Source organism: Emiliania huxleyi (assembly GCF_000372725.1).
Source record: "Emiliania huxleyi CCMP1516 chromosome Unknown EMIHUscaffold_198, whole genome shotgun sequence".
Taxonomy (NCBI): Eukaryota; Haptophyta; order Isochrysidales; family Noelaerhabdaceae; genus Emiliania; species Emiliania huxleyi.
Genome location: NW_005200615.1, coordinates 191,759 through 203,689, shown reverse-complemented (window position 1 = coordinate 203,689; position 11,931 = coordinate 191,759). Strand labels below are relative to the sequence as shown.

Below are 11,931 nucleotides of genomic sequence, written 5' to 3'. Positions count from 1 at the left end.
CGCGCGGGCTGATCGACTCCAACAAGCTCCTCATTGACATTGTGCAGCTGAGCCACTAAACGGCGACCGAGCTGCGAAACAACGGCGTCCACACCGGCCGCCGCTCGAGAAGCCCCAAAATTTTCTTCGGCGCTGCGCGCCGTACCATAAGGGACCCCGTTGTCCGTTTGACATCAGACTTTTTTTGAGTTGGAGGTAATAATTAAAAGGATTGCACTGTCCCAAAGAACTGATTCATTCATTTCACCCTCACATAGTAACAATACCTCAAAGTTGAAAACCTCCAAAATAGGCCGTCAGGACTCTGTCAGGACTCCGTCAGGACTCTGTCAGGACTCTGTCAGGACTCTGTCAGGACTCCGCCAGGACTCCGCCAGGACAACCACTGCCCCCCCGCTGTGAACAGAGCCCTTAGCTAGAGAGTAGGGAGGGGTGTACAGTCGAGTTACTCCCGAGGGCAGGGACGGCCCTCCACTGAGGGAAAGGGCGCAACGGGGACGGTATGCTCACAACCCAGCCACGCAGCTCTTTGCTCGCGTACAGCCAACGAGTTTGCTGGTCCACAGGCAGGCCAGGCCGTGAGCGTGGGCCGGTCGGGCCTGATCCTGCGGTGAGCACTGGAGGGCTATGCGGCTCGCTCCGTCAGCCGACTTGCGCCGTCGAGCGGTCGAGCGCTTCGGGTTGGACCCGCGGGAGGGTCCCTGCGCGGCTGACATGGCCAGCCAAGCCGTGTGCGCTGCCGTGGGCGCTGTCGTGGGTGCTGCCGTGGGTGCTGCCGTGGGCGCTGCTGTGGGCGCTGCCGTGGGCGCTGCCTCGGTCAGCAGTCGGTCAGCAGTCGGTCAGCAGTCGGTCCGCTGCTCGGCGCTGGCCTGCAGGCCGCCGGTGGCAAATCGGGGGGGCGCGGGCCATGGACGTCGTGGCCGAGCTTTGCTGCCTTCTTGCACGTTGCCGGCTGTAACGTTGCCTGCACCATGGCCGCGCCTCTCTTGCTTGTGCGCTTTCATGGTCGAGCCGAGTGGCGCGAGAGCGAGCGTGATTTCTTTTGTCTGTCAGGACTCTAAGTTTCTGTCTGGACTCTCAAGTTTCTGTCAGGACTCTCAAGTTTGCTTGTCAGGACTCTCAAGTTTGCGTCAGGACTGCCCCATCAGGACGATTCCGCAGAGGGCGCGCACGGTCGAAAGGGGGGCTGGGCGTCTATCATTCACTGCTGGGGGGGAGGGGAAGGAGGGTTGCAGTGAAGGAAGGTGGAGGTCTCGTCGGAGGCACTTGTGAGCACTGTGAAGACCGTGCGCCGTCAGGACCCCGCCAGGACTCTGTCAGGACTCTGTCAGGACTCTGTCAGGACTCTGTCAGGACTCTGTCAGGACTGTCAGGACAGGTGCGGGAGGTCCACAAACCAGGTTTGGAATCGGCAGTAGGGCTTGGGCGGCGCAGCGTAGGCCTCGAGCCACACGAGTCGCGACAACCCCCCTCATCGACGTGATGGCCGCACCCGCTGCCGGCCGATGCAAGCTGCCGCCTCCACCGCACCAGCGATACTGGCCGCGGCTCGCCGCCACGCGCCGGCTCGGAAGAGGGGCTATCGGCGGCGCAGCAGAGCGGCATGCGTCGTCATTCGAGCAGCACCAGGTCCCCTCTTCGACGTGACGGCCGCTCCCGGAGCCGGCCGGTGCGCGCCCGACCCACGCACGTGCATGGTGGGACATAGTGTGTGTGTGTGTGTGTGTGTGTGTGTGTGTGTGTGTGTGTGTGTGTGTGTGTGTGTGTGTGTGTGTGTGTGTGTGTGTGTGTGTGTGTGTGTGTGTGTGTGTGTGTGTGTGTGTGTGTGTGTGTGTGTGTGTGTGTGTGTGTGTGTGTGTGTGAGAGAGAGAGAGAGAGAGAGAGAGAGAGAGAGAGAGAGAGAGAGAGAGAGAGAGAGAGAGAGAGAGAGAGTGGCTACCCAACGCGGCCAAAGGATATCCACCTCGAGAACCTCGAGAGAGAGTCACTCTCACTCAGCGAAAGACAGCGCGGCCTGTCCCCCCAACCTTTGTGCCGCTGCTCAATGATAGTGGCTGTTCCTGGCCTGCCCCACCTCGTCACGCAACGCCACCGTGCCGCTGCTCAATGATAGTGGCTGTTCCTGGCCCGCCCCACCTCGTCACGCAACGCCGCCGCACCGCAACGCTCTTCGTCAAGTGCATCGCATTCGCCGGCACCGCTGCGCTGCTGCTTCAGCGCGACCAAGCCTTCAACCATTGGGGCCGGCCGAAACGGTCGCCGTCGAAGGTGAGCCTCTGCACATTCAGATGTTTGCCATCGGAGACGCCAAACATCTCTCCGGCGGAGTGGGAGGCGGCCAAAGCTGCGGAGCAGCGTCGGGCCGGGCTGGAGCATAATCGAGCCCAGACCAAAGGCGACAGCTGGGGCGGTGGCGTCAGCTTCTTAGACAGCGGGCCTCTCGAATGCGGCCGATACGACGCCGACGACTGCAAGGCCGCGTACCGGAGCGGCAAGGACAGGGGCACGCTCAGCAACTTTTACGCCCGCTGTCGGAGCGAGCACGGCTCTCAGCCACTCCGTAGCCGCTGCACTCTCTGCTGCACCGGCGAGAATGCGCGGTGGGCGGTCGTCTCGCCATCGCCGCCGCCACCGCCGCGCCCTCAGCCGCCCCCTCCGCCATTCACCTTTTGCTCGCAGCACGCAGTCAAGGCCTCGGCTGACTCCAACTTCGGCACGCGTGGCACGGGGCGGAGAGAGAGAGAGAGAGAGAGACGTGCACCGCGTTGTAAAACCATCTCCACCATGCGATCAGGCGGCAAGTGGGACGTGCGCATGGCGACGGGCGCCCCGACCCTTCCCGGCGGCTGCCGCGCGGGCAAGCCGGGCTCCTGGGCGCCCCGGCACAAGGACTTGTCGGCGCACAAGCTGCGCGTGACCTTTGCTGCACCCGCGCGCGCCAACCCCCACCCCAACCACAGCCCTCTGTGTCATTCGCAGCGTCCTCTCGCCCTCGCCCTATTTCATAGTCGATGATGCGCACAGCCTGTGAACGACCATCCCCTCACTCTCTCACTTGTCGAGGTGTGCAGGCGCGCGCCACCCGCATCACCATCTACGAGCACGCCAATCCCCCGTCCGCCGCCGGCTTTGTGCGGAGCGTGACGCTGGTCGCGCCGTCGGGCGCCACCCACGTGGTGTGGTCTGGAGTCGACATGACCGGGTGCGGTGGGGCGCTGACGGTGCGCTGGCAGCGACACACGCTCCGCCCCTCGGAACACTCCCAGTGCGCTGCCGTGAGCGCAAGGCAAGCGCCCGGTGATGACACTAGGTCCCGCTCGACTCGTCGGCTGGACTCGTTAGCTCCCTTTTGCAACGGGAGCAGCTTCGTTTTAGGTCCCGCTCGACGGCTCGTTTGTCGCGTCTGCGGCGATCATTGCTACGCGAACCTCTCAGCACGCTTGGGAGTATGTAGATGCCGTCCGGCTGGATGGCTGGGCGGCGGGCGGGCAGTGCTTTGGCAGCAGGCGCCACTAGGCGGCCAATAGGCGGCGGGCAAATAGATGGAGCCATTGTGGTGCTTGTCGGGTAGCCGGCCTCACGCAAAAAAAGATACGCACGAGAACGAACGAGCTGTCTGCTGTAAAATTCGCATGCGACAGAGGGTTTCGTAGGCAAAGTCTTTTTACCGCCCTCAGGCCCCGCCGCTGTGGTTAGGCAACCAAGACTCTGTGACTTGCTGGTCCCTTCCCCCACGACGAGTGTGAGGCACGCACGATGGAGGACGAGCTCGAGCTGCTCGGCGCGATGTTCAGCAGCGACGAGGACGAGCTTTTCGTCGAGCGGCCGACGGGTGGCGGCGCGACGATCTCCGTCCGCTTGCGCCCGTCAAGCGGCGGCGAGCAGCAGAGGAGGCTCATGGAGGCGACGCTTGCGCTTGAGCTGTCGCAGGCGTACCCCGAGTCCGCGGCGGTGTGTCGCCTCTCGCGCTCCCGCGGCATGGTCGGCGACGAAGAGGCAGCGCTCCTCGCCGCTCTCACCGCGCTTGCCGCGGAAGCGGCGTCGAGCGGCGAGCCGTGTGTGTATGCGCTTGTCGAGGCGGCGATCGAGAAGCTCACCGACGGAACGCCGGGGGAGACTGCCCGATCTGCCGCGACGACCTCTTTCCGCGCGGCGCAGCGCCGCCGCCGCCGACCTACGTCTCTGCCTGCTACCACTCGTTCCACTGTCCTCTCTGCTGAGTCGAGCTGCCCGGCGGCTGAGGTGGCATGCTCAGAGGAGAGGCCACGAGTAGGCGTCTGTCTCGGCGCCTGGTGGCTCGCCGCGCCGGCGCCAAAGGCGGACGCCGCCGCCCGCACTTTAGCTGCCTCTCGGCTGCCTCTCAGCTGCACCTCGGCTGCCTCCCGGCTGCCCCTCGGCTGCACCTCGGGCTAGTGCCATTTCACTGTGGCACAGCTCGCGTTACAAAACCTTGATTTGACCATTTGCGCAAAAAGGTACATCTCGGTGCCTTCCAGAGGCAGCTGCGACCCCGCCGAGTAGACGGCTGCACACAGCAGGTGGCGCGGTGTGCCGCCGTCCACTCGGCGGGGTCGCAGCTGCCTCTGCGCGTCCTGGGGATGTACCTTTGTCGCGCGCCGGAGATGACTCGACGCCGCTGAGATCGGAGATCAAGCTCTGACAGGTCGCACGTCGCTCCTTTGACGCCGACGTGACTCACCCGTGCAGATCACATCAGGACACGGTATCGACGCGCTCGGTACGACGCCTGCGACCCGTCTCGGGTCAGGTGGCACGACGCTCATCGCGCCTGCCAGCGCTGCCGTGCAGGTTGCCACGACGAGGTCGAGCACGCTTCTATACGCTCGCCCAGCCTTCCTTTCCATCCCATTAGGCAGCCTGGGAACGGTGGCGATCAGAGGCAAAGCCTACGAGGGGTGGTGGAACCACATGTCACGGCCACCGCCGGCTCGACGCCACGATAGCCTCCGGAGGCTGACTTTGCGGCACCATCATCGGACGATGTCGACGAGTTGGGTCGCTCTCGCGGTAGCCAGATGACCTCTCATACTAGGAGCATCGGCCATGGCCGCAGGGAGCGCGGGGGAGGGCGCTGGAAGCAACACGGAGCTCCGTTGGAGACGTTTTCAAGATTAGCGTGTCAGAGTGAAATGGCACTAGCCTCGGCTATCTCTCGGCAATCTCTCGGCTATCTCTCAGCTATCTCTCGGCTGCACCCTGCCCGCTCACGCATCTAGCTGCGGACAGGCGGACGCCGCCGCCCTGCCCTCGGCGGCGCAGCGGCACGCGTCGGCTGCGCGCGCTGCGGGGGCGGACGCGCAGCAGCTGAGCGCGAAGCTCGCCGCCGCCGCCGCCGCGGAGAGCGAGTACTTGGGCGAGTAGGCCGTGCGGTCAACGCTGCCGCGCGCGACTTTGCGCGCGAGGCGGCGCAGCTTGAGAACGGCGCGGTGGGCGAGAAGCCGCCGCCGAACGTCTCGTGGAGCAGCAGGTTGAAGTTGTTGCGCTTGACAAAGATCGCGTCGTGGTAGAAACCGCGATGCGCGCCTTGACGTAGCCGTGGCCGGTCTTGTGGGAGAAGGGTTGGCCGGGCTGCCCGCGCGCCTTGCAGCCCATGTTTAGGCGGCGGGCCTTCTCTTCGGTGTTGCCAAAGGCGTAGGAGTGGCCCACGGAGGCGGGCGTGCCGCCACTCGAGGCGTTGCCAGCGCCCGTCGAGGAGGTCTTGAGGAGGGGCGTCCAGAGCTTGATTTCAAATTTTCATTCAGGCTAGTTCCATTTCACTCTGACACGCTAATCTTGAAAACGTCCAACGGAGCTCCGTGTTGCTCCCAGCGCCCTCCCCCGCGCTTCCTGCGGCCCTAGCCGATACTACTAGCATGGGAGGTCATCTGGCTACCGCGAGAGCGACCCAACTCGTCGACATCGTCCGATGATGGTGCCTCCAAGTCAGCCTTCGGAGGCTATCGTGGGGTCGAGCTGGCAGTAGCCGTGACATGTGGTTCCACCACCCCTCGTAGGCTTTGCCTCTGACCGCCACCGTTCCCAGGCTGCCTAATGGGATGGAAAGGAAGGCTCGGCGAGCGTATAGAAGCGTGCTCGACCTCGTCGTGGCAACCTGTACGGCAGCGCTGGTAGGCGCGATGAGCGTCGTGCCACCTGACCCGAGACGGGTCGCAGGCGTCGTACCGAGCGCGTCGAGACCGTGTCCTGATGTGATCTGCACGGTTGAGTCACGTCGGCGTCAAAGGAGCGACGTGCGACCTGTCCGAGCTTGATCTCCGATCTCAGCGACGTCGAGTCGTCTCCGGCGCGCAACAAATGTACCTCCCCAGGACGCGCAGAGGCAGCTGCGACCCCGCCGAGTGGACGGGCGCACACCGCGCCACCTGCTGTGTGCGCCCGTCTACTCGGCGGGGTCACAGCTGACTCTGGAAGGCACCGAGAGGTACAATAGTGCGCAAATGGTCAAAATCAAGGTTTTGTAACGCGAGCTGTGCCACAGTGAAATGGAACTAGCCTCACTTCATCGCATCCTCCCGGCCCAGCGTGGGGTTCTGCGAGGTCGACCTTGTACCCCTCGTTGTACTGCCGGGTGAGCTCTGGTTTCTCCTTGTTTTGTGTTTGTTTGCGAGAGTGGGACGACCGCGAGGTGTGGCATGAAGGTTGCAGCGAGAGTCGGCGAGGGACTGCGAAGGGAGATAGAAAGAGGCAGACGACCAAGGGTTAGGGTGGGCGACGGCTAGCACCACACTCCTCTCCTTAAAATCCCTGTGTGGTGGCGGCGTGCCGTCCTCCCATCCCTCCCTTGGGTTGTCTGTTTTCTTTCTTTCTTTGGGGCGAGACGATCGAGGGGTCCCGTACCATGCGGAACCCTAAAATGAAAGAAAACAGACAACCCAAGGGAACCCTATTCAGCGCTCAAGTGGACAATAAATAAATTCTCTCTTTTCAACGTTCCATAGACCGGGGATCACACCGTGTGTGTGTATCGCGCGCCTTGCGGGGGGGGCGCGGAAAAGAGGAACCTCTTAGCGCCATCGCCACGGTGCTGCAAGCAGCGCCGGGCGACGACGGCTTACCGCCGGCACACCTCCGCTGCTTAAGGTTTGACGACTCGAACCCGTGAAGCTTCCCCGTGCGCGGGTTACCCCGCACGCGGGGCAGCCTGCCAGCCACGTATCCACGCAAGCGTGGTCCGCGCGCATGGCATACAGGCGTTCGCCAGACAGCGCAGAGGCTAGGCGACCGGGGAAGGACTAGCTCAAGGGCAACACAGCGTCTTCAGCCGTTGGCGCGCAGAACGAGTCTGCGGTCCCCGGTTGGGACGAGTGCGCGACGCGGAGGACGAACCGCTCAATGTGGCCGGCAGCTCGCGCTGCCGGCGGGGTTGTTTGGGAGGACCGGCACGGGGAAGGCCGGCCTCCCCGGAGGGGTCGCCCCCCGGAGGGGCCCCAACGGGCCCCCCGGGGGGGCGGGGGCTCCCGCCCCGAGGGGCGGGGGCAGGTTCGTCGCCTAGCGCGATGGAGCCAACCCTTGTTGCCAAGTCGGCGAGCGTGTTGTGTATCGAGAGAGAGACCATAGCAGATGCGAGAGCGGCGTCGTCCGGGGAGAGGGGTGGGGGGGGAGGGTCAACATCGAGGGCAGGTACGCATCGCGCTCCCCGATCGTCTCCGATCTCCCTCGCCTGCTCGCTCGGCACGTAATCGGACCATATCGCTCGAACTCGTGGGGCACGGCGAGGGTTAGCGACAGGTGCGGCTTCAGGGTCGGTGTCGGGAGAGGGGTGGCTGACGGGGCTGGCTGGGGCTGTAGCCATTGGTGCAGCAGGTCCACAGTCGGCGTCGCTATCATCTTCCCTCCCGAGTCCTGGCCGCCGCCTGTCGCTCCGTGTCCAATGGTACTGCTGTCGCCCCTCTCCGCGTTGCTTCCCTCGTCGGGAGTGTCCGTCGGGATGGTGTCGTCCGCCCACTCGGCAGCGTTTGAGCCTCTGTCACCCTGCCTGCCGCGAGCAGCTAGCTCGTCGACGTAGTCGTTCCATTTGTTGCCGCTGTGACCCTCCACATGCCTCCACGTCACGGTGTGTTTGGCGCGAAGGCGTTGCCAGAGGGAACGAAGGCGCTCCGCCAGCTGTCTGTTCGCTTTGGGGGTCACCTAAGGGATGCCGCAGGTCGCACCTCCATCGCCACGGTGCTGCATGCAGCGCCGGGCGACGACGGCTTACCGCCTCCCGGTCCCCCTCGGCACACCTCCGCTGCTTAATGTTTGTTCACCATTCTCAACCCATTTAGCATTTTGCCTCATGGACCGGGTTTCCGAAAGTTGTCAGCCGCGCTTCCGCGCGCGTCCTCCCGAGCTCCTGCCCTGCCCGCCTCATGGCCCTGCCATCCCTGCTGCCGTGGGCGCCACCGCCATCACTCCCGCCGACGCCACTCCGCGTCACTACTGAGGGATGCCCTTGCCGGAAAGAGTGGAGCAACTCCTACGTCCTCGTCACCGATTACTGCGGCAATCCCGACAACGACGTTGACGAGTGGTGCTTTGTGGTTACTATCGGCTGCCAGGGGCGTAGTTGGGGCTATTGTGCCCCACTAGCTCTCGACTTCCCGCTCCCTCCTCAGCGGCCACCGCCGCCGCCGCGGGTACTGTCGTCACCACCGCCGGCACCACCGTCGGGCACGCCCCTGCCATCTGTTGTGCGCATCACTGTTGAGGGCTGCGAGTGCCAGAGGGATTGGCAAAGCCCCGGAGGCACCTGGGTCACGAACTACTGCGGCGACCCCGATGGCGAAGGCGGCGGTGATTGGTGCTATGTGACAGCGAGAAGTTGTCAGAGCCGCGACTGGGGCTATTGCGGGGTGGCAACACCGCAAGCGTCTCGGCGGGCGCACCACACGTGGGATGGATGCAGCGCTGCTCAGCTAAGGGGTGGCCCCTGTTTAGTAGTAGTAAACGACTGCTGCTCAGCTAAGGGCCGGCCTAGTAGCGGGCAACTGTAAGCGCCCCTGTGCAAACGCCGCCAATGGTCTGCATTCCGGACCCGGCCGGCTGCCACAACGCCGAGGTTTCGCCTGCGCAGGTGACTTTGATGTCGACGGCGTGTTTACCCTCAACGACGCAGTGCACGTGGCGGCGCACTGGTCCGAGATGGGCCAGCCGCCGGGCGTCGCTAACTGCGTGGGGGGCAACCTCGATGGTCGCGGCGACGGCTTCACCCTCCAGGACGCAATCTTTGTGGCGAGCGTCTGGGCGGGGCAAGCCAAGTTTGTGTGGGATGCGGTGGCGCGGTGATTCGTCTCGCTCACGCCCCAGACAAACCGCGGGCCGCGCTCTCCTCCGCTTAGGCTCAGACGACACCGCTCTTGTGTGTTCTCGTGTAAGCAGTAAGGAGGTAACCGCTCGTTGAGCGGCCTCCTCACCCTCAGCCCCTTCACGCTTTCGTTAAGAATTCTTATTCCCGCCCTTGTGCGTTTGTGGTTTGTTCGCTCGGCCATTGGGAGAGCCGAGCACGGCTTTATCCTTTATTGTCTTTCGGAGAGGGGCCTTCGACTTTATCTTTCCGCTCGTTTTATCTCTCTCTCCCGACTGCGACTCCCGCCGGTGCTCGCACCTCCGGCTCCGCCCACACACCGCCGTGCAGCCGCAGCGCACACGCCACAGCCCGACAGAGCGTCAGAGCTCGCTCGGTCGGGACGGTCGCCACTCATACGTATAGAGTACAGTACATCAAAAACCGCACGACTCTCGCCCTCCATGGTGGCATGGGCCCCATGACGCTCGGCTCGAGCACCAGAAAAAAGGGCAATGGTGCATGGCCAACCCCTGCCTCTGCTTGGGCCGCGGGGGCGGTGCTCCACATGCCTCTCTCCTCACACACGCACACACTCATGGGCCCCTTTTACTCGCGAGCTCCGCGCGGGCCTGCAGCTCGCCAGCGAGCAGCGTGTCCTCGATCTTTTGCCCGAGCTCGTCCAGCGTGGCGGCCCCAGCGGCAGCCCCTGCCTCGGCGGCGCCCCTCTCCTTGGTCTCCTGGAAGGAGCCCTCGATCGCCTCGACAGGCACCGCCCCAAGCACCGCCTCCTGCGCCAGCTTCCCCACGCGGCCGAGTGTATTGCCCACGACAGCGTCCACGACGGTGCCAGTGCCTCCGATCACCGCGGCGCGGACCTTGAAGCCGCCCTTGCCGTCCTCCTCGAGCCCCTCGAGGGTCCGCTTGGCGTCCTCCTTGGCGTTGTTCGCCTGTGGGAGGCGAAGGTGTAGCCGAGTCGATGCCGCGGGCGGCTTCGGGTGGCTTGCCAGCGGCTGCGTGCTCGGTCGCGACACCAGGCAACGATGGCGGGGCACGTAAGCGGGGGTGCTGGGAGCTGGGCGGCGCAACGGGCGGCGGCGCGGCGGGCGGCGATGGCGAAGGCGTGCCGCGGCGCGAGTGGATGCACGCCGCTCGTGGCGCGAGTGGATGCGCGCGCGTGGCGGCGAGGCAATGCGACGAGGACGAGCGGGCGTGCAGGTCAGCGAACGCAACTGCAATCTACGTCCTGCAGTCCGGGCTTTATGTGCTGGTCTGTGGCCTCGTGTCGGCTCCCAGAGCAAACGGTGCGCAGCGTGCGTGCGTGCGTGTGCGCCCGTCGTTTGAGCTAGGGCGTGTGTAAGACCGACGGGCGGACTGTCAGGGAGGGCGGCGGGGGGCGGGGAGGGGCGCCGCGCCCGTGTGATCTCGTGCAATCTCGTGCAATCTCGAGCAATCTCGAGCAATCTCGTGCCTTTGTGATCGCGCCCACGACGACGAGCGTCGGGCAAGGCGACTTGGGCTGGTTGGCCGGCGCCCACGACGCGCCCGTCACGCGGGAGGAGTGCCTATTAATTAGTCATTAATTAGTAATTAACTAGTAATTAATAATTAACGCGCCCGTCACGCGGGAGGAGTGCCTATTAATTAGTCATTAATTAGTAATTAATAATTAACGCGCCCGTCACGCGGGAGGAGTGCCTAGTCTCCCACTCTGAGAGGTGGAACGAGAGAAGGGGGGGCGGGCGGGCGGGGGGCTTCCCCCAGAGCCCAGAAGCGGCGACGGCGGCGGCGGTGAGAGAGGGGGCGGCGACGGCGGTGTGTGGCGATGGCGGGGGCCGGCGGCGGTGGGGGTGGTGTAGCTTGGGCGGGCGGGCGGGCGGGCGGGCGGGTGGGGGGTGGGGGGTGGGGGGTGGGGCGTGGGCGGCGCCCGGTGGGGGGAGAGGTGGCAGCGGCGACGGCGGGGGTGGTGAGGGTCGGCGATGTGAGAGAGGGGCGTCTCGAACGCCTCCACAGCTCTTGCGACATCTCGAGGTCAAAGGAGGGCTCGACCTCGTAGATGCTCGCCCACTGCGCGCGCGCGCGGTCGGCGCCGGCGTCGCCTCCGGTGATCGCCACCGCCGCCGCCGCCGCCTCCGCCGCGGCGTCGCCCTCTTTCCACGCCCAGTGGCCCGACTTGGAGCAGCGCACGTCGTGCGCTGCCTGCAGCAGCCGCCCGCCCGCCTGGGCCGTCGACACCGCCTCCGCCTCGCCCGTGAGGCCGTCCGCGTGCATGTCCTGGCCTGTCGCGGACGTGTCGCGGACGTGTCGCGGACGTGTCGCGGGCGTGTCGTGGGCGTGTCGTGGGCGTGTCGTGGGCGTGTCGTGGGCGTGTCGTGGGCGTGTCGTGGGCGTGTTCGTGGGCGTGTCGTGGGCGTGGGCGTGTCGTGGGCGTGTCGTGGGCGTGTCGTGGGCGTGCCATGCGTGGGCCGGGGAAACGCAACGCTCTGCGGTTGGTGAGGCGGGGAGAGGGGAGTCTCGGCAGTGCCCCTCGCCAAAGCCGATCCTCCGCATCGTATCGGAAGTGTCTCGGCAGTGTCTCGGCAGTGTCTCGGCAGTGTCTCGGCAGTGTCTCGGCAGTGTCTCGGCAGTGTCTCGGCAGTGTCTCGGCA

The 11,931-nt window shown here is 65.2% G+C and overlaps 4 protein-coding genes across 4 annotated transcripts in view; 3 read left to right on the top strand and 1 right to left on the bottom strand.

Moving 5' to 3' along the window:
- Window positions 1–1,482: 1,482 nt before the first annotated feature.
- Window positions 1,483–3,599, top strand: EMIHUDRAFT_456791 (hypothetical protein; the record flags this gene model as incomplete). The annotated part of the gene is made up of 6 exons (XM_005781906.1): window positions 1,483–1,629; window positions 2,179–2,607; window positions 2,680–2,719; window positions 2,795–2,913; window positions 3,072–3,221; window positions 3,376–3,599. The coding sequence occupies 6 exons, from the start codon at window positions 1,483–1,485 to the stop codon at window positions 3,514–3,516; spliced, it is 1,026 nt and encodes a 341-aa protein (XP_005781963.1). The 3' UTR covers window positions 3,517–3,599.
- A 157-nt stretch (window positions 3,600–3,756) lies between these two features.
- Window positions 3,757–4,273, top strand: EMIHUDRAFT_233913 (hypothetical protein; the record flags this gene model as incomplete). Its single annotated transcript, XM_005781905.1, has 2 exons — window positions 3,757–4,178; window positions 4,258–4,273. 2 exons carry the CDS (start codon window positions 3,757–3,759, stop codon window positions 4,271–4,273), a joined length of 438 nt encoding a protein of 145 aa, XP_005781962.1.
- A 4,096-nt stretch (window positions 4,274–8,369) lies between these two features.
- On the top strand, window positions 8,370–9,285 carry EMIHUDRAFT_233912 (hypothetical protein; the record flags this gene model as incomplete). The annotated part of the gene is made up of 4 exons (XM_005781904.1): window positions 8,370–8,540; window positions 8,709–8,890; window positions 8,967–8,989; window positions 9,074–9,285. The coding sequence occupies 4 exons, from the start codon at window positions 8,370–8,372 to the stop codon at window positions 9,283–9,285; spliced, it is 588 nt and encodes a 195-aa protein (XP_005781961.1).
- Window positions 9,286–9,879: 594 nt separating this feature from the next.
- Window positions 9,880–11,931, bottom strand: part of EMIHUDRAFT_113752 (hypothetical protein) — a gene marked incomplete at both ends in the record, with an annotated part of 4,493 nt that continues 2,441 nt past the window's right edge. The window contains 3 exons of the mRNA XM_005781903.1: window positions 9,880–10,233; window positions 10,773–10,848; window positions 11,307–11,482. Coding sequence (XP_005781960.1) covers window positions 9,880–10,233; window positions 10,773–10,848; window positions 11,307–11,482 — 606 coding nt within the window. The remainder of the gene's footprint in view (window positions 10,234–10,772; window positions 10,849–11,306; window positions 11,483–11,931) is intronic.